This window comes from Coturnix japonica, chromosome 3, assembly GCF_054131305.1.
Source record: "Coturnix japonica strain WE chromosome 3, WE-NBRP24, whole genome shotgun sequence".
In the NCBI taxonomy this organism is placed as follows: domain Eukaryota; kingdom Metazoa; phylum Chordata; class Aves; order Galliformes; family Phasianidae; genus Coturnix; species Coturnix japonica.
In genome coordinates this window covers 16,592,933-16,617,529 of record NC_140665.1, presented here as the reverse complement: position 1 = coordinate 16,617,529, position 24,597 = coordinate 16,592,933, and the positions used below count along the sequence as shown (strand labels likewise).

Genomic DNA, 24,597 nt, shown 5'->3' with positions numbered 1-24,597 from the left:
GTGACTTGGAAATGTGACCACAAGATCAAACGGACAAAGAAGAATGAAGAGGAAATTACACAAGACATTTATAAAGTTTCCTAGCTCAAGACTTCACCTACAGCACAATGAAATCAGCAGTGCTGACATGCTACACTAATGGCCATTCTTTGTGTGCACAAACATCTCTCTTCTCAGGACATGACTACCCTGAAGGGAAAAGTCAGCACAAGCAAAGTCTACTCTTGCTCTTATTTTGCTGGCTGGGAGTCATCTCCAGCCCAGAAAGCAGGGAACTGGAGGAGCTGGTAGTTAACAACCCCACTTCAGAGTACCTATGATTATCTGGGGTAGAGCTGGCTGCTGGCAGCCCCCAGCTTCCCCATTAAACACATACTTCCTTCTTGGTAATGTCCTTTCTTCCTTCTTGAAAAGGCTGAGGGACCCTCATATTCACTTCCGATAAACAGTGTGACAATGAAACACACAGAGAGTGCCTGAGCCCAGCTGCTATGGGACTGATAGACCCATGGCTAAGACTGAAGGGACATGAGCACATGTGATGACATTTCCTTGCCATCCACCTGCCTCTGCAGAGCCAGCTCCTGTCCCAGGTAGTTTCCAGAGTCTGTATCCTGTCTTCTTGCATCTTCAGTGCACGGTAGGAGGTTCTGGTAGACACACCTGAACACTTTACTGAAGCTTTTGGCTTCCTGGAATGTGTGATAACCACAAACACAAAAATAAAATTCCAGGCACTCCAGGGTACCACAGGGTACCACAGTTTTGGTTGAGGTAAGAAACATCCATAAGAACACATCAAGGCCTTTGTGGACAGAGCACAATGGAAAAATCCTGGTACCTGTCACTAGAGAAAAACAGTGGCTGGTATAGAAATACTGTGCACAAAGGTAGCAGGGTCTCTGCTCCTGCCTAAAGTGCACGTCTTCCCAGCACCAGAGTGGGGCCGGGTGCAACAGTGCACCTTACAAACTGAGAGGTGGGACAAGGAATGAAAGCCACCAGCTATAATGAGGACCAGCACAGACCCTGCTCCTTAGGATTAGGCTTGAGTGTAGATGCAAGTCAAACAACTTGACAAATATGTCTCTAGAGCCATATGCAAGTACAAAGTAGCTGTCTTGTGGCAGCTAAAATTATGGTGTCATTTCATGATCTTGAAGTGCTTATCCTTGCAAACACTGTGTTTTACTTAACAGAAGTGCACACATACACTCTTATACAGACAGTTTTCAAGCAGAGATGTCTGAATATTTTCAAAGGATGTTTACCCTACATTTCCTCATATAAAACCTTGTTTTCAATGGTCTCAAGCCCTACCAGTCTTTAGGTCTTAAATTTCTCACACCAGTCCTCTCCAGGTGTTTGTGCTATAGAATCATAGAATGGTTTGTGTTGGGAGGGACCTTTAAGATCATGCATATCCAACCCCTCTTATGAATGTGGCTAAAGAAAACATTATCTGTTTCTTGAGATAACTACTGAGAGGAAGTCCCAAAGCTTATGGCATATTCCAAGGAGATGCTCCAACCCTCTGTGACATGAGGATGTGAGAGCTGTAGGCAGCTGGAACTGAAGGCATGTAAACATATTCTGTTATCTGAATGGAGAAATGTGGAGAAGAGATGAAAAAATATCTCACCAGCACCACCAGTATGTTTGGTGGTGTGATCTGTCATACCATTGATATACCTCATGTTTTTCCTGGATGAAATGGAGTCTATGAGCTGGATTTCCAATGAATACTCAGCATATAATGTCTGGGCATTACTTCCCTGTCCTTTTAGTAGTGGCTGGATATTAACATTTGATGCATAGAAGCAAAGAAATTAAAATACATTAATGCATGTTGAACATCTGATCTCTGGTCTCTGATAAAGTTTAAGTTCATATTGTCTTCTTCCTCCCTCTGGGGACGTGGGCATTAATGCTCTTTTCTAACTAGTGACCACTGTATTGTAAAAATACATCTTTCTCAAAGCCTTTGTCTCTGAAAATTGGATAGAAAGTAACCAAAAGCTTCAGAGCTTATCATGAAGAGAGATAAGCTGCTCTTTTGTCTTATCCCATTCACCTCATGTCCACACCAATACAAGAGAGTGCAGCCCTTACTTTTCTTTGAAGGTATTCCAAGTGATGATGTTTAGGGTTGTGTTACTCAAGCAATCTACAGGTTGGGGAATAATTACAGTGTCATGTATTCCTCAATCCCTGTGTGAGAGAATTAATTGCTACATAGATTAACCACAGCAGACGGGAAGTGATTGCTCTCATGCTGCCAAGGAGAAGAGTAGGGATGGGATTTGGAGGCTCTATAAGCACCTAAGTATGCAGAAAAGTGTCAGGTGGGATTTTTCAGGTGTGTGTTTATGCCTTCTGAAAATCCCTATAAACCTTTCTTGGCATTTCTCAGTCTGAGAAGGCTAGTTGATACCTGGTTCCTGCTGCTGGCAGCAGAAGGAAGGAATGAGCAACCCATGAAGGCTTATGCTGGCAGACACTGTGAGGCTCAATGGGAAGGATTAAAGCTGACAAAGATGTTATGCAGTCCACAGGCTAGGAAAACCTTCCTGTCAGTCAGAGATGAATCCAAGGATGTTACACAGAAGCTGTGTAGAGGAGGTGTTCTACCACTGCTGTTGCTGTTCTGGCTCAGTTGGCATCTCCAGGATGCTTTGGTGGGGACTTCCTAGGGCTAAGGGGAGGTCTCACTACATCCCATCACATTCCACAAGAGAACAGGTACAAAAGCAAAGCTTATCCACACCAGCAAAGGCTTAGCTCTCTGATCAAGTACTTTTTTCTAAAGAAGGGAAAGAGACACATGTCAAGCTGTTGCTGTCTTTCCTTTCATCCAAAAGAGGATTTGGGCAAAAAGCTCCTGTGGAGGACACCTTGTGCCGACCAGCAAAGGGACACTCATCCTGATCTCACCATTCCTCCCATGGCTGGGAGCAGAAATATCTGCTCCAAGGCATTTCTGGGACCAAAGGAGCAAGTGTGAAGGAGCACAGGTTGTGCTGACAGTGATTGATTGGGAGCTGAAGGCAAGAGCAGGGCTTGGCAGCCCCAAGCTGTGGGTGTAAACTTTAGTGGGAAGAAAAGCAGTACTCAAAACAGAAGCAAATAAATGAGCAGGCACATAACATAGAGATGGCCTTGGGCTCTCTCTTTTACTGACAGAAGATGTAAAGCAATGACTCTCAGCTTTGCTTGGGAAAGGAAGATTACCAGGCAATGCTCTACTCACTTGCAACACAAATGAATCTCCAGCAAATCAGGCCTAGATCTGCAGATGTATTGCACAGCTGAAGGTGCCCTGTTTTATCAAAAAAGTTTGCCATGGGTGCTAAGTCCTGGTACAAAGAATCCAGCCATCACCTCTGACATTCTTACCTGTTGCAGCTTTTTGTTGCAGGCTGGGTCTTTCTGTAAAACTACCCAGGAGACTTTTGTACATGTGAAATAGTCAAGAGCTCAAACAGCTTCAAAAAGGATTGGGATGCAAGCGTCAAATTTCGATCATTAGTTACAGTTCTGGCTTTTGACAGAGAATGGGGAATGTTAGCGTACCCTTTTGTACTAACAAGGGAGCTCAAATGTTATTCAGGACTTTCAGTTAAAAGATCTCTATAAATAGAAGTCAGATGCTAACAGAACATAATGTTTTACTATCTCACATATAAAAGATCATTCTGAATGCTACCTCATTCCTCACCTTATTTTTTAAAGAAGGAAATTAAATGAAAAGGACTGTCCTAATCCATCATTAAGCCTGTCATTTTCAGAGGCATCCATGAACACTTTGCTGTACCATGGTCACTGACATCAGAAACCCCAGGGATCAATCAGCAAGCCACTGGTCTTGACACCATGCTGGTAAGAAGCATATACCATAAAGGTGAGCACTTCTCTTCCAAGAGCATCTTATTCCCTGTCTTCATGCAACCTTTTCCAATTGTGTATGCTCCTATTGAGGCAGCAGGTTCGTGCTGACCCCTGGGATCAGCTCATAGCTATTACGAATGCTTTTCAGCCACACTGCTTTTTTTACTTTATTACATTGTTTGTTTTGCATTTATTGGTCTGCATTCTGCTTTCATTGCTTGGATAAAACTAGCTAGCAGTCCTCAGACCTCCTGAAGGAAAGAAATTACTGAATGCACTGTTTTTCCCAACTTAGAGCAAATATTGTGCCAATAATCTCCGACCTGGATCCCTTCTTTGGCTGTAGTTTTGGTGAAAAATCCTGCCTGTTCCACATAGGTAAGGGGTCGTGTGGCCATCAAACCTGCTGATAAATAGCTCTGCCTGAAGGACCTAACAGCAGAGTACCAAAGTATATGCGGCTCTCTCCCAGCACTTTACTCTGTGCTGTAATAATCATTAGGTAAATCCTTTGACCCAAACTTGAGAAATCAATAGCACTCAGCCAAGGCAACCTGTTAATTTTCACTGGACAAATTTTAATCATCTCAGAGGCTTCAAAGTTCAGTGACAGACACTTCATCTAAATTAAAAAAGGAGTAGTGCTGTATCTCTTTACTTTATACTAAAGAGTAGGATTCTTCAGATGTGAAGTGCTCTGGCCTGACATACAGCAAGTGCTGGTAGGTGTTTAGAGGAGGCAGATTAGAAAGGCAGGCAAGAGGATGAATAATTTTGGTGCCATGGAGTAGAGAGTACAGTTTCCAACAGGCACTTTTACCACCAGCAGACAGAAATATAACTGAATGTTTCCTTGTAGTCAAAGAACAGACTTCCAGTGTGACTCTTCTGTCATGTTACATTATCGGCCATGCTGGGAAACTCAATAATTACTCTGCAGGCACCACTGAAGACATACTTGTTGAAATAAATGATGGGGCATTTGGTGGTTGTTAGGCACAGGCTGGAAATCAGCAAGACTGTCTCACGGAGGAAACAAACTGAAACAACATTGCTTTGCTGATTAAAAAAAATAAGTACTTCTGTGTCAAAATTGGACAAGAAGAACAGGTTGAGCAATTCTTTGTGGCGAAAGGAAATTTCTCTGGGAAGAAAATCCATTTCTGCGGAACGGAAATGAATTTTCTGCTGTTGGTTTTCTTTTCAAGATGATCAGTTTGGCAACTAATAAATGAGTTTTTGCAATGACAAGCCTGAATGTTTGATACAGCTTGGATGCTTTCCACTCACAAGTCATACACAGAGAATACCCTAAGCTGGATGTTGTATAATCAGACATGGAATCTATTGTCAATTAAACCTAAAATACTTTGTAGGCTACTTGCTCACTAGAATGCCTCACAAGACAACCACCACCATCACGGAGATTTATGAAGGCAGAGAATTGTCCCACACACAATACTCTGTTTGACCACCTCCCACCATTCTGAAATACTGTTCTACCCACAGGTGTTTCTTGGTGACCTTTCCTTGCTAGTGTGAGATGATGGCTACTTTGTGGATGCAAAGCCATAGATTAGTAGGATATGTTTTAGCATTACCTCATGAGACAGGTAAAAGGCAGCAATTCCCAATGGCCAGAAGCAGCAGAGCATGGAGAACACAGTGAGGCCGAGATGATCTCTTGGTGGCATCATTAGGAAATTGTCTTCACTTTCAGTGTCACTTGAGTAGTCACTCTGGAAAAGCAAGAGAGAGAAATGTACAGGTGCTGATTAATGATATTACTTCTCCTCTTTCACAGACCAAGACTGTGATCATCCACTCATAGTAATCCCACCAAAGCCCCAGGACATTTCCTCAATAGACCTCCAGCACTCATGGAGGATGGCTTCTGGTGTCCCACCTTGAGGTCTCAATCATACACATTGTCAGCTCTGGGAGCATCTGTTTCCTGATATTCAGGGCTCACACAAATAGGTGTCAAGGGACAGGAAGACAACAGGCTGTCAATGAACAGCAGCGGGCAATATTGCAGCATGAAAGATATGATCTCAGCGAGGTCCATGGTCATTCCCCCTGCTAAATGAGCCGCTCTCTGCAGCCTCCATAAGACAGAAAGGGAACTATTGCAAAAACTGTGAACGTGACAGTGGATGAAGAGGAGAAATAAACTTTGCTGAGAGAAGTGAGGTGTTTACTTCCCAGATACAGAGAAATTCAAAATAAAAAGAGCAAGTCCGTTCATCACACCACAGAAAATCACTCACACAGGAAGAAGGTAGAAAGAACTTCTTCTCTTGAGAGATAAATTTAAGATGCAGTTTCTTCACATTCTGCAAGTGCCCCTTTGAGTAGGTAATTTCTGATCAGACAGCTCTGCTGTCTGGCAGGAAAAAAACACAAGAAAGCCCAGTAAGTGAAAGCAGAGCAGATGAAGAGCTGACATAAGGTGCAGATTTTTTAACAGGGATGGTGATGAACACTTCTCTGCAGAGGTAATGGATTTTCTATTACACCAAGCTCTTTTCTAAAATGAGGCTAGCTATCCCTAAAAGCTGCGTGTTTTACCTAAATCAAGACATTGGGAGTGAGCAAAGGATCTCCAGACAGCCTGCCCTGGGTGCTGGTGGCATGCTGGAGGCTGGAACTGGTGGCCACACAGTCCCTCCCAGCAGAAAAACACTGCTCATGCTGGAGAAGTCGGTCAATGAGCTCTGCTGTGAACCATGGCTGACAGCAGTCTTTGATGGATTTTCAGGGAACAGCCCTTTTCGTATCACTCCTTTTTTTCCCTTCAAAGCAATCATTTCAGTTGCACACACACTGCATACAAGAGTAATTTCTGGTATGGCCTTTTGAGATCTGCTTCAAATCCAGATGGTTCAGGAGTCTGTTTTTGACAAGGACCAACACAATGCAACTATAAGACAATATGTGCTCTATTTCCCTCCCCACAATGCCTGTTTTGGTGATGTGGTGAACACAGTGCCCTATTCTAACCAGCACTCTGCATCACTTTGCTCTTCTGCAGGCAGCCTGAGTTCACCTAAATGCAGCAGATGGTGATGGCAGTGGTTCTGGATGGCAGCTTTCCCACCAAGGGCTGGAGTTTATTACCGCTCACCTCAGCACACATACTTCTCACTGAGCAGCATCTGGCTGATGATTCCTTAGCAGGTTATGCCTCTAAAACCTGTTGCCACTGTGGATTCTTTTGGCCTGGCAATGCTTTAGTTATCTGCCTGTTTATTTGTCATTTATTTTTACCATTTGGAGTTTTGCAGTTGCTCCCATTCATTTTTAAAGTTATTTAAACAATCCATTATCCTGACCTGGTCCAAACACCTCTTGCTTTCCCAGCTCCCAGCCTAATATGCCGCACCAGTCAAGCAGCCAACCCAAATGGGCTCACAGGGCTTTTTCCTTGCTAGGAAAGCTTTTCATGCTTAACTTTACAAAGCCAAAATGTTTCAGGGGGGAAAAAGTCCTTGATGAACGTGTCCATGTCCGTTCTTCCTCATGTGCCCCCAGATTTTGACCAACTGCTCCTGATGTTCTCTAGACACCCACAGCCAGTCTGTCTACAGCTCATAAGCAACATGCATTCAACACATCACTTCTGGAAGGGGATTACCACAGACAGCAATAAATAAATCCATACCAGACCAGGCCAGCTGCCATAGTCTTCTAAATCACACTCCTTATCCTGCAGAGCAGTAATAACAGCCATAAAGCAAATATCACTAATCTGAGCATGAGTGACAGTGGCTCCCATCCAACAGCCCTCTGCATCCATTGGAAGGCACTCGTGGATCGCAGCACTCCTGTGACTTTACAGGTGGAACAGCTGCCACAACAAGATTAGGGAAATACCTCTATTCCCTCAGGCACATTAACTGAAAGAGTAATATTACACAGCTCAAAATAACCATCTACCATGCACAGAATGGAGCTGTGCCAGGGGAGGGGTGGCTGGGGGTCAGGGACAGGTTCTTTGTTGAGAGGAATGTTGGGCACTGGAACAGACTACCCAGGGAAAAGGAACTTTTCAGAAGTACAGAACTTCCCTGAGTTCATGAAGCATCTGGACACCACTCTCAGACATCAGGTTTGGGTGGTGGAGAGTAGAGCAGGGAGCTGGGTTGAAATCCTCATGGGTTCCTTCCAACTCAAGATGTTCTATGATTTTCTTACTCTTATCTATTGTCATTACCTCCTTCAGAAGCAGGGACCACAAACACATGTACCACGTGGAAAGCAGGTTGCAGTGAGCTTTCACACATCAACAAAATGCTGCCTATCTCATCCTCGATAACATCCTTTACCACATCCAATATTTTGCTGACTTATCAGCTTGGCCTCTGCACTCTATGCTCTGAGACCAGTTTCTTCCTCAAGCTGCAGCTCACAGATACAAGCTCAGCATCAAGTCCACATGGATTTCATTATTTTTCCATAAACATATTTGTTTTCATTTATTTGCATTGAAACACATCTGCCACTCAGTTTTTGCAGCCTTTACAGTGCTTCTCTCCAGTGGGCAGGCACCTCCCAGGGCTGTCCAAACACACTTCCTAGATTTCTGGTCCTAGGGAAGGCTGAGGGCACTACAGATGTAAAGGGAAATTCTCTCAGAGGGCAGCAAGGGGATGATACTGCTACTCAGAGAAGCAGTAGGAGCCCCAGCCCCAGAGGCGTTCAAAGGCAGGTTGGTTGGGGCCCTAGTCAGTCTGATGCCTCATTTAGTGGTTAGTAACCCTACCCATGGCAGGGGATTGAAACCAGATGGCCTTTAAGGTCCCTTCCAAAACAAGCATTGCTGTGATTGTATGAGTCTCACCCCAATGCTACCTGTCCACATCTGTGCAATCTGGCAGATTTAAGAGAAAATGTACAAGTTATGGGGTTTAATTCACATAGACACTCTTTGTGGCCTTCTCTTTGTATTGCAAGAGAGATACAGACAGGAGGCTCTTGGATATGATGTGAGGAGCAGTAAGATGGAGCAAGACATGGCTTAGGATCCACTTTCCATCTTTGTGCTTTTATGCTCATGTCAAAGGGATGAGTTCTCACAGAAGCAGCTGACAATTCATAGAGAAAGGGGGGGCGGGGGGGGAAAGGAAGACTTAGCTTGAAAGCCAGATATTTCTTTTCTTCTTTTACTCCCCAGAAGATTCCATTTATTTCACTTTCCAGAGACCATTTCAGACATTGTTGGAGAAAAAGAGGTTTAAGAGAATCATAGAGCTGAGGTGCATTCTTTTATGTGACACATATGAATAATTCAATTTTCTGCTATCAATAGCTTGGTTTTCTCTAAATAAGCTATCTATACAGGGGCCAAGAGAAAGAGTAGCCAGTACATTAATATGACAAATGTTGTTTCTGGATAGCACTATATGAGCTCTAACAGGAGGATATTTCAGCTAGGAACGATTAGATATTACATATTTCACTGCCACCACATTTGACAAGTTGGCTTCCTATTAATTGTGATGTAAAGGACTCATAAGATATTCGTAAGAGTTCCAGAGATACCCAAGTAGGGAATCATATTTCAAGAATGGGCAGAGAAAGAAGTTTAAATCTTTGACAGAACACATAGCATTCTGCTTTCAAGCCTGATAAATGCTGGAGCAAAATGGGGGTGTATGTGCACTAATAAGAGCTGTTTCAGAGATGGTTTTCTTTGCAGACTGTGATGATTTCCATATGCAGTCTGAACATCATTACATCAGGACCTGAGGAACACTGCTGGCAAGGAAGTGCAAAAGTTAAATGTGCCCACAGTGCAGTAGCCAGTGAGTGTCAGGATCACTCCATTGCACGTCTCCTGCTCCCCTGCCATACTGGGGATTTTTCAGAGTCCCCAGGCTTGGGGAGAGGAATAAGATGCCTCCTTGCAGGCAGGTTGTTGAAAACACCGATGATTTGAACAAATGGATGAAGGAAACAAATCCTTTGAGTCTCAACAGTGAGGAAGCAAAACTCTACACAACTCTCCTGTATTACCCTCTCTTACTGTTCTCCTAACTTCCACTCCCAATCCATGTACTGAACCTTTTCACTCCACTTTGAGTGCATTAGGAATTTAAAAAAGCATTTGCTTCTTGTCAGTAATGGGTGGGAAAAAAGCTACTGGACCAGATGCATGCTGCATGATTCAGATGCTGTATTTCTCATTCTAACAGATAAGCCATTTTTTATGTAGTTAATGATCCGGCGTGGTTCATTTCTTCACTCAGTGACTGCTGCCCTCAGACGATTTTTTCCCATTCTTGGAAAAAAAGGAAAAGGATGTGCAGCTATGTCTCTAGCCAACCTCTGTACTATCCAAACCCAGGTGTCCCTCTTGTATCTGGTCCTGTTTCTACAGCATCTGTCCAGGTGAAGACCAGAGGAGCACAACATAGCAGTTAACCCTTTCTGCAGGCCTTGTTCTGTTGAGCACATCTCTCTTTCTCTCCTCATCTTCCTGTAGTACCAACTGCAGAGTCTGGGCCTTCCTGGATTGCCACCAGTTACTCCACATGCTGAGAACCCTCCTGCTGAGCACAGCTGCTCAGTAAGTTGCTCGTATCAGTCTGGTTCTTGAAGAAATGTGAAAACTACAGCACTGCACTGGGCTGGCTGCACAGCACTGAAATGCAGACTGAAAATGGGCTAGAAGGAGAGGCTTCAAGCAATTCCAGTCAAGTAGGTCCTTCCCCAGACATTGCCTCATCTTCTTCTCCTTCCTTCATTCTCCTGGTGGAGAAGAAATCCCAATTCAGAACAGAGGGTTCTATGTGGATGCATACAGTGTGCACACTTGCCTCCCCTGAGCACCTGGTATGGGCATCCTCTGTATTACTCTCACCATAACACAAAAAGAAGGACCCTGAGAACATGATGCGCACAGATACAGCATGTAAAAACGTTTACAGAGAGATGGGGAGATTAACTCTCTTCTTTCCCTCTGGAGAACTGGAGGGGAAGGGAAACTCCTTTTACAGGAGTTTTACTAGGAAATCTTTTCTGTGAAAAGCTGACCCGAGTCAGCTTTTCCAACAGATTAAGGGCCCTACATTGTAAAGACACTTTAAAAATCCCACCAAGAAAGGGGAAAAAAGTATTTTTTTTCCTTCTGCCTCAGTGTTAGGCCAGGTGCAGCAACATAATTAGGCAGTTACATGGCTGCTGTGGTCACTTGCATCACAACTGCTGCATGAGGAAAGCTAGGACAGAAAGGCAGCATCTCGGCCTTTTGTTTTGATTTTAAAAATGAGGCTTCCCACAGCCAGCTTTGAAATGCCATAGAAGGGCGTGATTTGAGCTAACACCACCACAGGCCTCAAAGAGAAACCTCCTGTTTCCCCGTGGAGGTATTGAATACTGCATTACTGGCACATGCTGCGAAAAGCACCTCTCTCTGCTTACCTGAGCAATACAGAGAGAAAAGAGAATCAAAGAGAAGTCAGCCTCTTGCTGAGCTGCCCCTGCACAGGGTGAGATGCTGGTATTAAAAGGAGGCGAAAATAGAAGTTTTAGGACCTAATAGCCCTCAATGGAGAAAACCCCATGAAAATAGCTTCCTAAACTTTTCTTGGACATTCAGATTGAAGCAACGCCTTTGCTTCAGTCAGCCAAATGGGCTTTGCTAGCTTAGGAGTCTGTGCCTAATGCTGAGAAAGTTTGGGGAACTGCAACAGCATAGGCACCTTGTGCTCCCACTGGCAAATAAAATCTGTGTTGTCTTTGGGCAGCTGGTGCAGCCAGGATTTTCTGAAGTAGAAAATGCACCATTTAAGCAAGAATGAAGTTGATTTCCACTATGCCCCATTTGGAGAACAAAATTCATATTACTTTAGTGAGAGCAATCAATGAAGCACAGGAACCTAAAAGAAAACATTGCATTTGGAGTCTAATGAAGTGTTTCACCCCATCAGAAAAAATATTATTCAGATGCATAGGATTCATTGTGGCTAGAAACCCAGAGACTCCTGGCTTTTTGTTCACAAATAGACAGATTTAATCTTTGAGCCAGTGTGCAAAACAACCAGTTTTATATCCAGCTAAAATCCTGAGAAAGTAACAAGTGATGCTGGCCTACTGAGTGAAACCAGCTCCATGTACAGGGTAGATGCGTCAGGCCTCTACTTTCCCAGTGTTTAAGCATATGGGTCATCTTTAGTTTGTGACCAGCCTATTCAGAGGCAGGAGTGCCAGTTGGGACTACTGCAATTAGCCTCTACAGAGCCAGGACTTCACCCTGCAACTAAAGCTGAGTGACTGCTCCCTGTCCTGGCCAGAGGAGACATCTAATCCCATGAAAACCAGCACCCAGAAGCTGTACACTTCAGCCCAGACACATCCTCCTCCCCCCACAGATCCCATGTGATATCTGACCTCTAGCTCCTGGAAATCATCCTCCTCCTCCACATCATAGGAGAGGGTGTGAATCTTGATGTCATCGGCTGAGAGATCAATGAACTTGCTGTCTGGGTACTCCAGGCTGTCCTTGGTAGGGGAGCGGTCCTCGATGAAGGTGGTTTCGCAGCACTCTGAGTTGATGCTCTCACCCCAGGAGCGCAAAACATTCTCTGAGTAGAGGATGATGTTGGGACGGTAATGGGACTCCACGGTCTGCTGCAGCATGTTGGGATCCAGGAGCTGCTGCACGGGGTCATTCCTGCCATTCTCCAGGCAGCTCGGGGAACTCCCTGCTCGGTGGCTCTGGTACTGTGGGGTTGGGTACACCGACACCAGACCATCTCTGCTCTCTGCTACTAAGTTCCTTGTGTTAATTAAACCATTCCTTTTCCCCGCCTCAGAGATCTTATTGTGCATGTGCACACTGTTCTGCTCAATCAAACCATCCATACTGGGAGGTGGCAGAGAGCTGGATGGTGGTCTGTATTATGCTGTAGTGTAGATACAGGTCACACAGGGGCAGTGGCCTCCATTTTCCTGAAGAAGAAATAAAATAGACACCAAGGTGAGGACATAGGTAATGAATAACACTTGAAAGCACCCAAATCAGCTTGTCTTTTGTATTACCTCATGAGGAAATACAGCTTCACATACGCACATGCCTTGACCTAGCTCTCCAAATATATCCACATTTGAAAAGGCAAACAACTTATAAAATACTATAAGGTGAATAGGAGCAGGTGGCAATGTGTGGTGACAGAGGGATTCCCAAGATGTCTAGGTAATGGTGGGTCCTGTCAGAGGAGGGCTACAAACTACCTCCATTTTAACATATATGCTACAGTCATTCTAAGGACAATGTTCCCCTCCTTTGAATGCTCTGATAAGAGAGATGGGGAAGCACAAAACAAAACACAAAGATAAAAGACAAAGAAAACATTTTCAGTTCTGGGAAAGCTGCAATTATGAAGGGCAGGGCAGCTGATCCATTCAGCTGTCATTCTCTGCAGCCAACCTTCAACCTTGACAAGTGCTTTGATACCCCTTCAAAAACAAGGAGGCAGATCTCTTTAACTTTAAAAAGCCACTTCTTCCATGGCCTTAGAGACTTCCCTGCAATGACAGAATTAAGGACTGTGATGAGGACAGTCAGCAGGACCAGCCCCATCCAGATTCACCTAGAAGAAATAGAGGCACAATTTCTTGAACCTCAGGTCCTGGTTGTTGCATATTGTAAAGGAACAATGACTGTTGTCCGTCTCTTCAGAGCACCAACCTGGCTTCACTTTGTGTGGATTGCACAGATGTATGAGGATTAAAGAGGTAGTTCAGAAGATTAAAAGTATCTTTTCCCAGCCCAAATACTTCCTTACTTGTTTTACTCAGGTGCAACCAAAAGAAAATGTTTTTTGAAATGTGGATGTATCCATCACAGCAACAATGAGCCTCTTGCTTGCAAAAGGCATTTAAACCATTAAGAGTTTCACCCCACTGAAGTTAGAGAGACTTGACTTGGAACTGCAGACCTTCTCAGAAACATTCTCAGCCCCAGCATTTGTTCAAGCAAGCTGAGGTCAGCAGAAAATTTGCTATGGTACTGCCACAGATATAGTAGTGGGAAGAAGATGTACAACACAAACAAACCCCCTTCCAGGAAAAAAACAAACAAACAAATAAACAGAGCACTGCATCTACAGCTGAAGCAAAGCATGGTTAGGTCTTGTATTCTGATGCGCTCACACAATTCCAACAAATGTATACTGTCTGACTTAAGTAGCACTTGGGAAATTGTCTTTTTAGGAAGCATTATCACATGCCTTTGAGCTGCACTGTCAGATTCCCTTCATGTTTTTGTGTTTTTATTTTTTCCACATTCATATATCATCCAGATAACATTTGACTCTGGAAACACAAGTCTAACCCCAGGCATTACATTGACAGCTATACTGTCTTCATGGAAAATTCTCAATCTGGATTGGTGGAAATGAGGATCTGCACACATCATGATACCAGAGATAGCTGGTACATTTTCTTCGTGTAATTTTGAGTAGTTGTCTTGCTCCATCTTGGAAGGGTTGGATTCCAAGGAAAGTTCCCTCTTGTCTCTTTAGAAATGCATGGGACGCTCCAAAGTCATTGGAAACAAAGGCCATCCTTCAGTTCTTCTCACACTCCTCAAGAGCAAGAGGAAACAAGTAAAGAGAAGACACGGGGAAAAATGCTTCAGCGTGTCCAAGACATGGAAGAACTTCAGGAAGTCAGTAGGATTGTCTTGTCAGGATTTAGTACTGTCCCAAGTCACTCCTTGCTCTCCATTGTTCACCAGCCTGCATGAGACAGGAGTCAAACCCCTTTTACAAAAGACTAATTACAAGGAAGGTATTTGAAAATGTAATGTGATTTAAAAGTCTTTGGAGTGTTGACAGGATTCCGTAGTCCTGAATAAGAACTGCTCATGACATCTTTGCAACTCTACAACAGATCTCTACTATTCCAAAGACCTAAGGACAGCTATGTACAGACTACCTAGTCATCCATACCAGTAAAGTATTAGCACGGTCAACAGCCTACCCTGGCTTCAGCCTATGCCCTCTCCTAAGCAATATCTACCCTGAATAATTTTTTTAATAAGCAGTGTTTGCTTAGTCCTACCAAGAACCTAAGCAGTTATCTGTCCAGTGCTACCTGATGTGCATTTAAAACAGACTTGTAAACCATCTTTGCAGATTCTGAATGACACTTTCCCCCTGGGACAGGGGAGGGAAGAGAGCAAACATCTGAAATGAGGAAAGGACAAGACAAGAGACTTCCTTCCCACACATAGCTCCTCTGGTAATATGGCAGATGCATTGCTCAAGACATTCTCTCTGGGGTCCCACATAGCAGCACAGCCTGCATGCCTCAGGGAAGGTCAGCAAAGAGAGATGTGGATGGCAGCATTCAGTCAAGGAAAACTGTTTATCCCTCACGTCATTTTGCTAGTTGGCTACTTTACCACAGCCTGACCCAATGTTCTCAGCCCTGATGCTTTAATTATATGGCTTAATGATAAGGAGCTGGTGAGACTCTTATACCTTTCCATTATACCACACATATAGCTAATAATAATAATAAAGCAGTATTGATTCTTCTTTTCCAGGTGAAAACCCTGAGCAGCTGGCCATTAGGTTTAAATCAATAGCACCTTGATTGCAAGTGCATCTTGATGCTCAGCTGAGACAAGGTCAATTGCTGTCTGGGGAAACTGAGAAACTGTTGAGGCACCCAGAGATTCTTCATCAATAAAAAAAAGTGGGATTAAGAGTGCTGTCAGCCAGAAATGAAATCTCACATCTTCCCCGATAAAAGTGAACCTCCTCTGAGTTTTTCACTCCCCAGCCACCAGCTGAAGAGAATAAAATCACATTTCCAAGGCCTTTGCTTCCAGCTGTTATTCAGGTGTTAGTTGGAGAACAAGACTCATAGTCCAGAATTCATTTCACATACTACAACCATTTTTTACATGTTTTGCAGAAGAAATTAACAATGGTTGGGCAAGGTACATAGGACAAGACAACAGAGTATACCCATGTGTTACAATCAGAAAGATTAGAGCAGTAGAAAAGCAATACAAGAGCATAACAGCAAAGGGACTAGCATGAACAGAATGACGTTAAAAAGGAAAAACGCCTACCCATCTCTGAAGATCTTGGCCCACAGAAAAAACTCCACAAGGGAGGGATCTCCAACTAGAAAACCATTTCCAGTGGCAGTCGGCTCTTAAATGAGGTCTAAGAGGTGCAGCCAAACTCCACCCCTTCACCTGTGCTCTCAGGGCTGACCAGGTACTTTCCCCAGGTGATCAATCAGTGGTTCAGGCCATGACTCATGAGTTCCCATGCACTGCATAAGCTACAGGTGAGACTCCTGCCTCTTAATACTAAGCCTGGGATGAGTGAAACAGGTGGACTCTTCCGGGTTTCTCTGGAGGACAAGGGTATATGGCCATAAATGAGGCTTAGGGGCAAAAGAGGCTCAGAGCTTGTGCCATCCTGCCTACAGGCACTTCTTAGAAGGGAGGTTGGCCACACCATCCTTTTGTTAAGGGCTTTTCCTAATCTGTGCCAGACTCATATTTGTAACTTGGATGTGTAGGTAGGTGCTGCCATGAAGACTATCCTGGTTTCCAGCTTTGGCTGCATCCTGGAGGATTCTGGATGGTAGAAAGACTGAACAGACAGTCTGTAATAGGTAACTGGAGGCAATCAAAAGATGCCTTCTCTGCAGGGAGCCAACACTCAGAGCAAAAAGAGCCACTCTCATTGCCTTGGACCACAGAGAGGCTTCAAAATGATGCTGACAGGAAAATGAAACTCATCGGAGCCCTTTAAATAAGAGAGCAGTTCAATTTGCTCCAAGATGCAGAGTTAATTTAACTGGGTTGATTCAGGTTTCATTTGTCTTCACACAGTTCGAGTTTCTCCCCACAAATCACTCACTGGTGCTCAGGCCAACCAGAAATAACTCTGCACTTTCAGACTTAAGGCTGGAACCAGAAGAGAAAACCAAGTTCAAGCTAATGACAAATACTAGGTCAAACTTCAATCTTGGTTGTTTTTTTTTTTTTCCTTGGGGATTAGAAAATTTCACTCAGGTCTCTGGTGTTAGAAGTGAAGCTATTCATTATGTCAAATTGTTATATTTTTTAATCCTCTATTTCTTGTTTTTTATTCCCCTCCCCTCTGTCCCTATTCTAATAAGTAGCTGCAGCCCAGTGCCAAGGTATCTCATCTGCAACGCTGTGGTTTATTAAGCTATCACTTGTGTGACGGCAGAGCCCAGCTACTGTAGCTGCAGTGAGGGCTGTGCTCTGCTGGGCACTCTGCAGACTCCTCTATTGTGACAGTGGCTGACAAACTAATTAAGCAAAGGGTGTGAGACAGAGTGGTGCAAGCTGCAAAAGGGGCAAGGAGAGAATTGCTAAACGCTCTGCCCTAGGCTTTGTCAGACAAAATGCACAAGCCAACTCCGCTACTGCACATTGTCCCCACATTCCTTTCATCTGTGACCCAGTGGGATGTTGTTGTCCTGCCATGAGGATCTCCCCTTCACACAGCACTAACACAGCCTCAGCTTCTCTCAGCCTTCTGGAAACCCCTGCCAGCTACCTAAAGGTTAGCATGAGCAAGCAGCTTGGTTGGAATCACTGAATAATTAAGGTTGGAAAAGACCCCTATGATTATCAAGCCCAATCATCAGGTTACCTCTGGAGAACTAGACTACAGCTGAAAAGCCCCAGCCCTTTCCCTGTATGAGATCAGAAAGACATTTATCCAGGCAGAACAGCAGCTACAGGTTCTTTCCTGTCTAGTGGGGACCTCATCAACTTCAACACTTGGTTTACAGGAAGGCTTGCAGAGGAAGGTAAGCCATGCCAAGGTGGAAAGCAGAGTCCTCATCCACTTCCAAGGCTTACCCCTGCCATTCTCAGCATTCCACCAGGAGAAATAGCTCAGAGAGCTTGTGTTCTTCTGCATGGGAGCCTGTTCTGAATACAAGGTGCAATCTTTGTCCCAGGAGGACAAAAGGCTTTCCATAGAGGCTGTGTATCCTTGGAGATTTTTAATACCCAACCAGATGAAGAACAGCTAGATATAGGATTGGAGGCTTCCTGAGGTTCCTTCAAACTGAGCTACCCTACAACTGAAACCTCCTCATTCCTAGCAGGTTTCTACCAGCCTCCCATGCTCCCAGCAAGACATCCACTGCTCCCACACCTTCTTCCTTGCCCCTTAGCTACCCCACAACAATCAGAGCCAACCATGTTCTGTGGGGTTTTATGCTAGTTCCCGGCTGCCATCACACAAAGTAGTGGGCAAAAAGCTTTCCTAAAAAGCTTCAGCCTAATAAAAAACCACATCTAGAGGTCTGGAGATCACAGCTCTAGTGGTGCAATTCCTCAGGGTCTTCTAACACATAATGCAATAAGCTTCAAGGTGCTTTAAGGGGTTTCTAACATCTGAAAACTACAGCAACACATATGGACCTTTTGCTTGAGAGAAATCAGTATGGATCTAGAGAGCTGATTATAAAGTGAAATACTTAAGAGAGGAAGGGAAAATCTTTCCCCTTTGTATTTTCCTTCTTTGATTCAGTAGGGCTCATTATAATAGGTTTTGTTTTAAGGAAGAGCTACTATTTCAGCAGCCAAAATTCCTTTTGACCTATTAAGTAAACTACAGGGAGTTTTGTTAAGCAGTGCAGCTAACTCGCACTGGGAGAGTTCCGAAAGCAAGCATTAGTGATACCTAAATGTTTAATTGCTAGCAGTAGAAGTAAAAAGACCTCCCTGCTATTTTAGTATCACCAATAAGCAGCAAAGCAACCCTTCTGTCCTAAAAAAAGAGGGAGTTAGAAAGAGTGCAAATAAATGCCCAAGGTCACGTCAGACACAGGAACAGAGCTGGAAATAAAATCCAGGTCTCTTGATTGCCCGTCCAGAGGTATATTTAAATCTGGAAAAAAAATTACCATATGCATATTAGGTCTGCCTGAATAATTGATTGCTCGATTCAGTGCTGAACCAAGGAATGGGGGGAGAAAGGTGGAATTACCTTGCCTTGACCTGAAACAAAAAACATTACCCCTGCAACAAAATATTTCTTTTTGAGCAGATGGAAGCATCTTGCACGAGCCAAAATGAATTATAATGTTTCATTTATTTATTTTTAATTTAACAAACTGGCTTTTAGTTCTATTTGCCTCGAATTGCCTCCAATAAGAAATGACACATCCAGGCTTTTCCAGCCATCCTCCTTCCCAACTGGTTTTGACAGCCTCAACTATTTATTGAGTTCAGTCCAAACTCACAACTTCTTTCATGTGATGACAGAGCTGCACTTTCCAGCTAATAAATAACTGACCTGAATAACAGCACCTGGCTGTAATGTAAATAACCCTCTCCGTTGTGGAAGGCGCGAGTATAAAAATACCTTGCCATCTGCACAACTTACGGCAATTACTTTCAAAGTGAAAGCAGTCAAAAAATCAGACTCCGTGCCTTTTTAAGCGAGAAATTCATTTCACCAATGTAATCGGGGAATGCTCAGTGTCAGAAAGCTATTATCAGCTCCCTAACCGCGCCTGGACATGTGAATGCTATGAACAAGCCTTGACCAAGTGGTTGACAAAACCAGGGTGACCCTGTTACAGCCAGGCTTGCGGCCATCTGACAACCCCAAATACAACTCCAAGTGTATTCAAGCTCACCACAGCCCTCTGACACCCCCAACTTCCATCCCATACTGGGGATGCAGAGGAATGATTCCTGCTTTAAAAGGTATCTCAAGAGATGGCCAAACTAACGTTTCCTCTCCCTCCAGCCATCCCAAAAAGTTGTTCTGCAAAACTCTCTAATTGCATCCAGCCCAATAAAACAAACCTTCACAAAACAATGTGTAGAGGCACATATATATAATAAAACATCTCCAGTCAGTGCCCTGAGCAAGAGCAATCAGGCTGAAAGACCTGTATGCAGAAGGTAGTGCTGCCCTTTGTTTTCAAAGCAAGTGAATATAGCTGTGCTCTGGGCTGCGTAATTGCATTCTTAATTGTTTGGAGTGCCCTCACTGAGAGAAATTTCATCTAATGTGAGTCAGAGTCACAGAATTGTAGGGGTTGGAGGGGGCCTCTGGAAATCATGGAGTCCAATCCATTGCTGCAGCAGATTTCCTACAGGAGGTTGCACAGAAAAGTGTCCAGGTAGATTCTGAGTATCTCCAGAGAAGGAGACTCCACCACCTCCTTGGCAGCCTGTTCCAGCCCTCTGTAACCCTCACAGTAAAGAAGTTTCTCATGTTTGTATGGAAGTTCCATACATGTTTCAGTATGTGCCCACTGCCCCTTGTCCTGTTACTGGGTGCCACTGAAAAGAACCCAGCCCCATCTTTTGATTCCCCCCTTTTAGATAATTATAAGCATTGCTAATATCCCCTCTCAGCCTTCTGTTTTCCCTAGACTGAACAGTTCCAGCTCTCTCAGCCTTTCCCCATTCTGGAGTAGCTCCAGGTCCCTCAACATCTCTGTGGTCTCCATTGGACTCTCTCCAGGAGATCTCTGTCTTTCTTGATCTGAGGAGCCCATATCTGGACACAGCACTCCAGATGTGGCCTCACCAGGACAGAGCAGGGCAGGAGGATCACCTCCTTTGACTTACTGGCCACCTACCTTGACCTGCTGGCCACACTTTGTAACACACCCCAGGATACCACTGGCCTTCCTGACCACCAGGGTACACTGCCGGTTCATAGCCAACCTTTTGGCCACCAGGACCTGCAGGTCCTTTTCTGCAGAGCTGCTCTCCAGGTAGTTATTTCTCCCCAGCTGTTGTGCTCTGCCCAAGAGCTGCTCCAGCTCAGGGGGAACACCTCACCTAACTGAATCATGCCAAGCTTGGTGCCAGAGCAATGAATCTCATGGCCTTAACTACAATCCTTGCTTTGCAGAGTGAAAGTTCACGCACAGCTGAAGTACTTGTTTCACTGCATGTAATTATTTACTTGTCAGACAGGCTGTGTCTTCAGGTGAGAAGCTGTAATGCCTCCATCCCCTTGGTTCCTACACTATGGAGCTTTGATTGTTTCTGAGGGTCAATCTAGAATTAGAGGTCAGGGAAGGACTGAGTTACCACAGATCCTCTCTGCCTAATTTCGTCAATGCCTGGTCTTGCAATAGAATTAAAATTCTCCAGCTTAGAGTAAACCTGATGCTGTGCCCTGAAGAAACCTGCAGCAAGGCAAAGCCCCTGCAGCACACAGTGGAGCCTTTAAGTCTATGCAGGGAATGTATGGACAGGTGAATATTAACCTCGTGACATTGCCTGGCTCTCTTTGTCTGCCTGTGAGCTGAGGCTGATGCTTCTCAGTGACCTCAAAGCCCCATAACACAGAAGTCAGTATCAAGGTGTTGCTCCAGTGCTGACCCCACTGACACATTCAGATGTCATTCCTGATGGGTTCTCTGTACAGCCCACTCTGTGGCATTGTTCCCCTTCCCACCCTGTGTTCGGGAAGCAAGGCACAGGACAAGGCAGCTCGTTCTGGATGTGACACACCATCACTACTCTCTAGGCTGGGATTTAAGGTCTTCTTGAAGCAGGGATAAGAAACAGAGAGGACAGAGCAAGGAAGCAGTGAGGTGGTGCTGCCTTTGTGCAAAACGAAGGTACTTGTTTCTCCTGCCCCAAGTGAAGCACCCCAGGGCTGTAAGTCACTTAGAGTAATACTCCTGTGATGCTGTGGAATTGCTAGTGCCAGTTCATCAGGGCGAGGATGATTAGATTAAGCAGCCACTTACATTCGAGGCATTACATTCACTTACATTCAAGGCACTGTCAGAGCTTGAAGAAAAGCCCTGCATCGTCCTCCCTCTTTTTCTTCCACAGAAAAATAGAAGATTTCCATATGGGAGGCACCGGTTCTGCTCCACATCACCTCCATGATCCTCAAGCCACACACAGTGGGGAGAAAGCGGGTTGGTTCTTTTTTTTTTTGTGGAGCATGCAGGAATAGGGGAAGAAAGGTGGGTGGTTGGGGTGGGGGTCCCATGCACTGAGCAAGAACTGCATCAGCTGTTGCACACAGCAGGAGATGCTGAGCACAGCTGTGCTGCAGGACCTGCTGCCAGGCAGAGTATCTCATGGGACAGGCAGGGGACCACTCAAGAGCTCCAGTCTTTGATGATCCCATGATTATCTTCCAAGAAAATTAGCCAGTTGCAAATGTAATTTGCAGTGATCTTCACTATTCCTGGGGATTTGCCCAGAGAGTCTGTGGAGTCTCTTTCTATGGAGGTATTCAAGATCCCTCAGGACACCTACCTGTGTGACCTATTGCAGGGTATCTGCTTTAGCAGGAAGGTGGACTCTATGATCTCCCGCGGTCCCTTCAAACCCCTGCAATTCTGTCATCCTGTGATTGACTTTGTGATTTCTGAGGGGTCTGAGCTCTACTCAATCACAGCACACCAACCCACCTAACCCTACTGAACTCTGCTCAGAGTCCAGTGACTTATGCGAGCGGTCAGCTCGTTCTCATGCCTCAGCATCCCAAAGCCTTGGAGCTTAGGGACGCAAATAATTTACAGCACGGTTTTGGGTGGGTGGTTAATGAGGGAACTTTACACATCCTGGTTTTATATAGATACGTACACCCAGATACACATTTACAGTGTGATGCCGTGTTTAAAATTGGGAGTGCTAAAGGCGTGCATGGAGTCATACCTCTCATGTACTGCAGCACTATTTTAAAATGCAGCCATAGTGGTGCAATGAGAAGAACCAGAGTTCCTGATTCTTCCAATGCTGTGACACAAAACTCTCAGCACTAAATCTTTTGTGCCAGATCCAGTGAGTGGTGGTAGCAGTTGGTTCACCTGCATCCTTGGGGTCGCTGACATTTACATCAGCTGGGCAGCATTTCGCTGTGATCTCACTGCAGTGTTTTCCAGCTTTTAACAGAGAAAGAGTATTGAGAGGTGTTTGATTTGATGGCTGGGGGATGTGGGCTCAGCCCTGACACGCTTACACACACACAGGATTCATTCAGTTCTGTCGAAACAGAGTCATTGATCACAGAGGGTTGTCCTCCAGTTTTTAAATCTCTGCAGTTCTTTTTTCCCCCCTATACACTGTACATTGACTTGTATGAAGTTGAGCCTCCAACACAAAGAAAACAGAACAGGGAAGTCTCAATGCGTGACCTGCAATCTCCATAACCAGACAACCACTCTCCAGGACAGAGGAATTTATGGCTGACTTGTAAATGTCTACAGACACAGATTCACAGTGCAAAGACAAAAACCCTCGCCCAGTGACGCTGGTGCCTTTCCTTTCCTCTAACACTGTCCTTAGAAGGCAAAGCGTTTTAAATCTGCACATAGCATTCACCATGTGAAATGTGTTGTGGTGGTGCCTGTGTACACCACTACTGCATTACATCTGCATTTGCACAGCAGAGAGCCTCGCTGAGATTGGTCCCAGAGCTTATGGTACCAGCAGTGAGAGATGTCTGCTTGCCCGCTTCCTAAGGGAAAACTTCATTCCTACAAATGCCTTCATGTGCCACACACCCTGACACGACCTGTCATTACCAAACTGCCAGTAAAACACCACTTTGGTCAGCAAAATGAGAAGTGGCTTATTCTTTGGAGTGAAACCATTTGAAACTAATATAGAGAGCATCTAAACACAGCTACTTTGAAGCTGATAGCTCATTAACGATAATTAAGAGCAAGTCATTTAAATACATGAATGTAGAAAAGTGCATTCAGTGCTCTGACTGCGTTTTATAATACACAGTAATCCCCCGGAAAGTACCAGTTAACTCATCTTCTCAGCTTTAAGAATATCAAAGCATCTTTTAATTGTCGGTAATGCCCTGCTTACAATGGATTAATGCCTAATTATTTGTGATTTGAATATTTAATCTCTCGGGAAGTTCAGATCTTGGTTTTGGTGGGGGGTTTTTTTGGCGTCTCTCTCATTGCAAGCTGAGGCTGGAGCCTCCCATCCAGTTGTTCTGAAGAGGTGGTTCAACAGATTGTTCTTTGGAGCAACTCCAAAGGGTTGCTTCATGATTTTAGGGGAGACAAAGCCGGTCCCAAATAGGGCTTTGCACCTCTTCTGGAACACAGCTCTTGGGGCTGACACGCTACCAGCCCTGCTTCAGAAGGGTCTGCATTTCTGCACTGCTAGTTCCAGAAAGGTCTCAAAGCAGTTGCCAACCTTGAGGGGGTCCTTCCTTGTGGGATGCTTTACTGGTACCCAGAAGGAAGGAGTGGGCTTCCCCAAGGTCACCCCTCTAAACAGTGGGGATGGCTCCTGCCCCCTCGTCTGTACCCACCCTTCTCTCCAACTTGGCTCTCACTGCCCGCAAAGTAGAGTCTGGGAAGGGAAAGAAACCCAACCCAGAGTCACTTGAGTGGTGCTCTGAGGGCAGAGGGCAGCTGCGGCTGCGGGCAGCCGGGACACCCGCAGTGCCCGGCTCAGGCTGTGCCCCTGGGCCGTGCCCCCCCCCGGCACGGCACGCCTCGGCACGGCACGGTACCTTTCATCCCTTAGCGGGGCGTAGGGCAGGGAGCGAGGGATGCTCCGGCACAGTGAACCGGAGAGGATTTCATACAGGAAAGGAAAAAAAGGGGGGACCCCACTCACAGTTTCCCTTCCAGAAAACTCGCCCGGTGCTCCCCCTGCCCTGGGAAAAGCCCGATCCCTTCCCGACCCCGCGATCTCGGCTGGCGACGGGGCACGGGGAA

General features: G+C 45.0%; 1 protein-coding gene across 5 annotated transcripts in view; it reads right to left on the bottom strand.

The window, feature by feature from the left end:
* SYNDIG1 (synapse differentiation inducing 1) overlaps positions 1 to 24,597 on the bottom strand; it is a 91,741-nt gene that overhangs the window by 35,320 nt on the left and 31,824 nt on the right. For 4 of the 5 annotated variants that reach the window (XM_085541104.1, XM_085541106.1, XM_085541105.1 and 1 more), the window contains 2 exons: positions 12,283 to 12,843; positions 5,490 to 5,627 (listed from right to left, as the gene is read on the bottom strand). In XM_085541104.1, coding sequence (XP_085397230.1) covers positions 5,490 to 5,627; positions 12,283 to 12,756 — 612 coding nt within the window. In that variant the 5' untranslated portion in view covers positions 12,757 to 12,843. Of the gene's footprint in view, positions 1 to 5,489; positions 5,628 to 10,046; positions 10,642 to 12,282; positions 12,844 to 24,597 lie in introns of those variants that run through there. The other variant, XM_015857156.3, reaches the window with a different exon arrangement.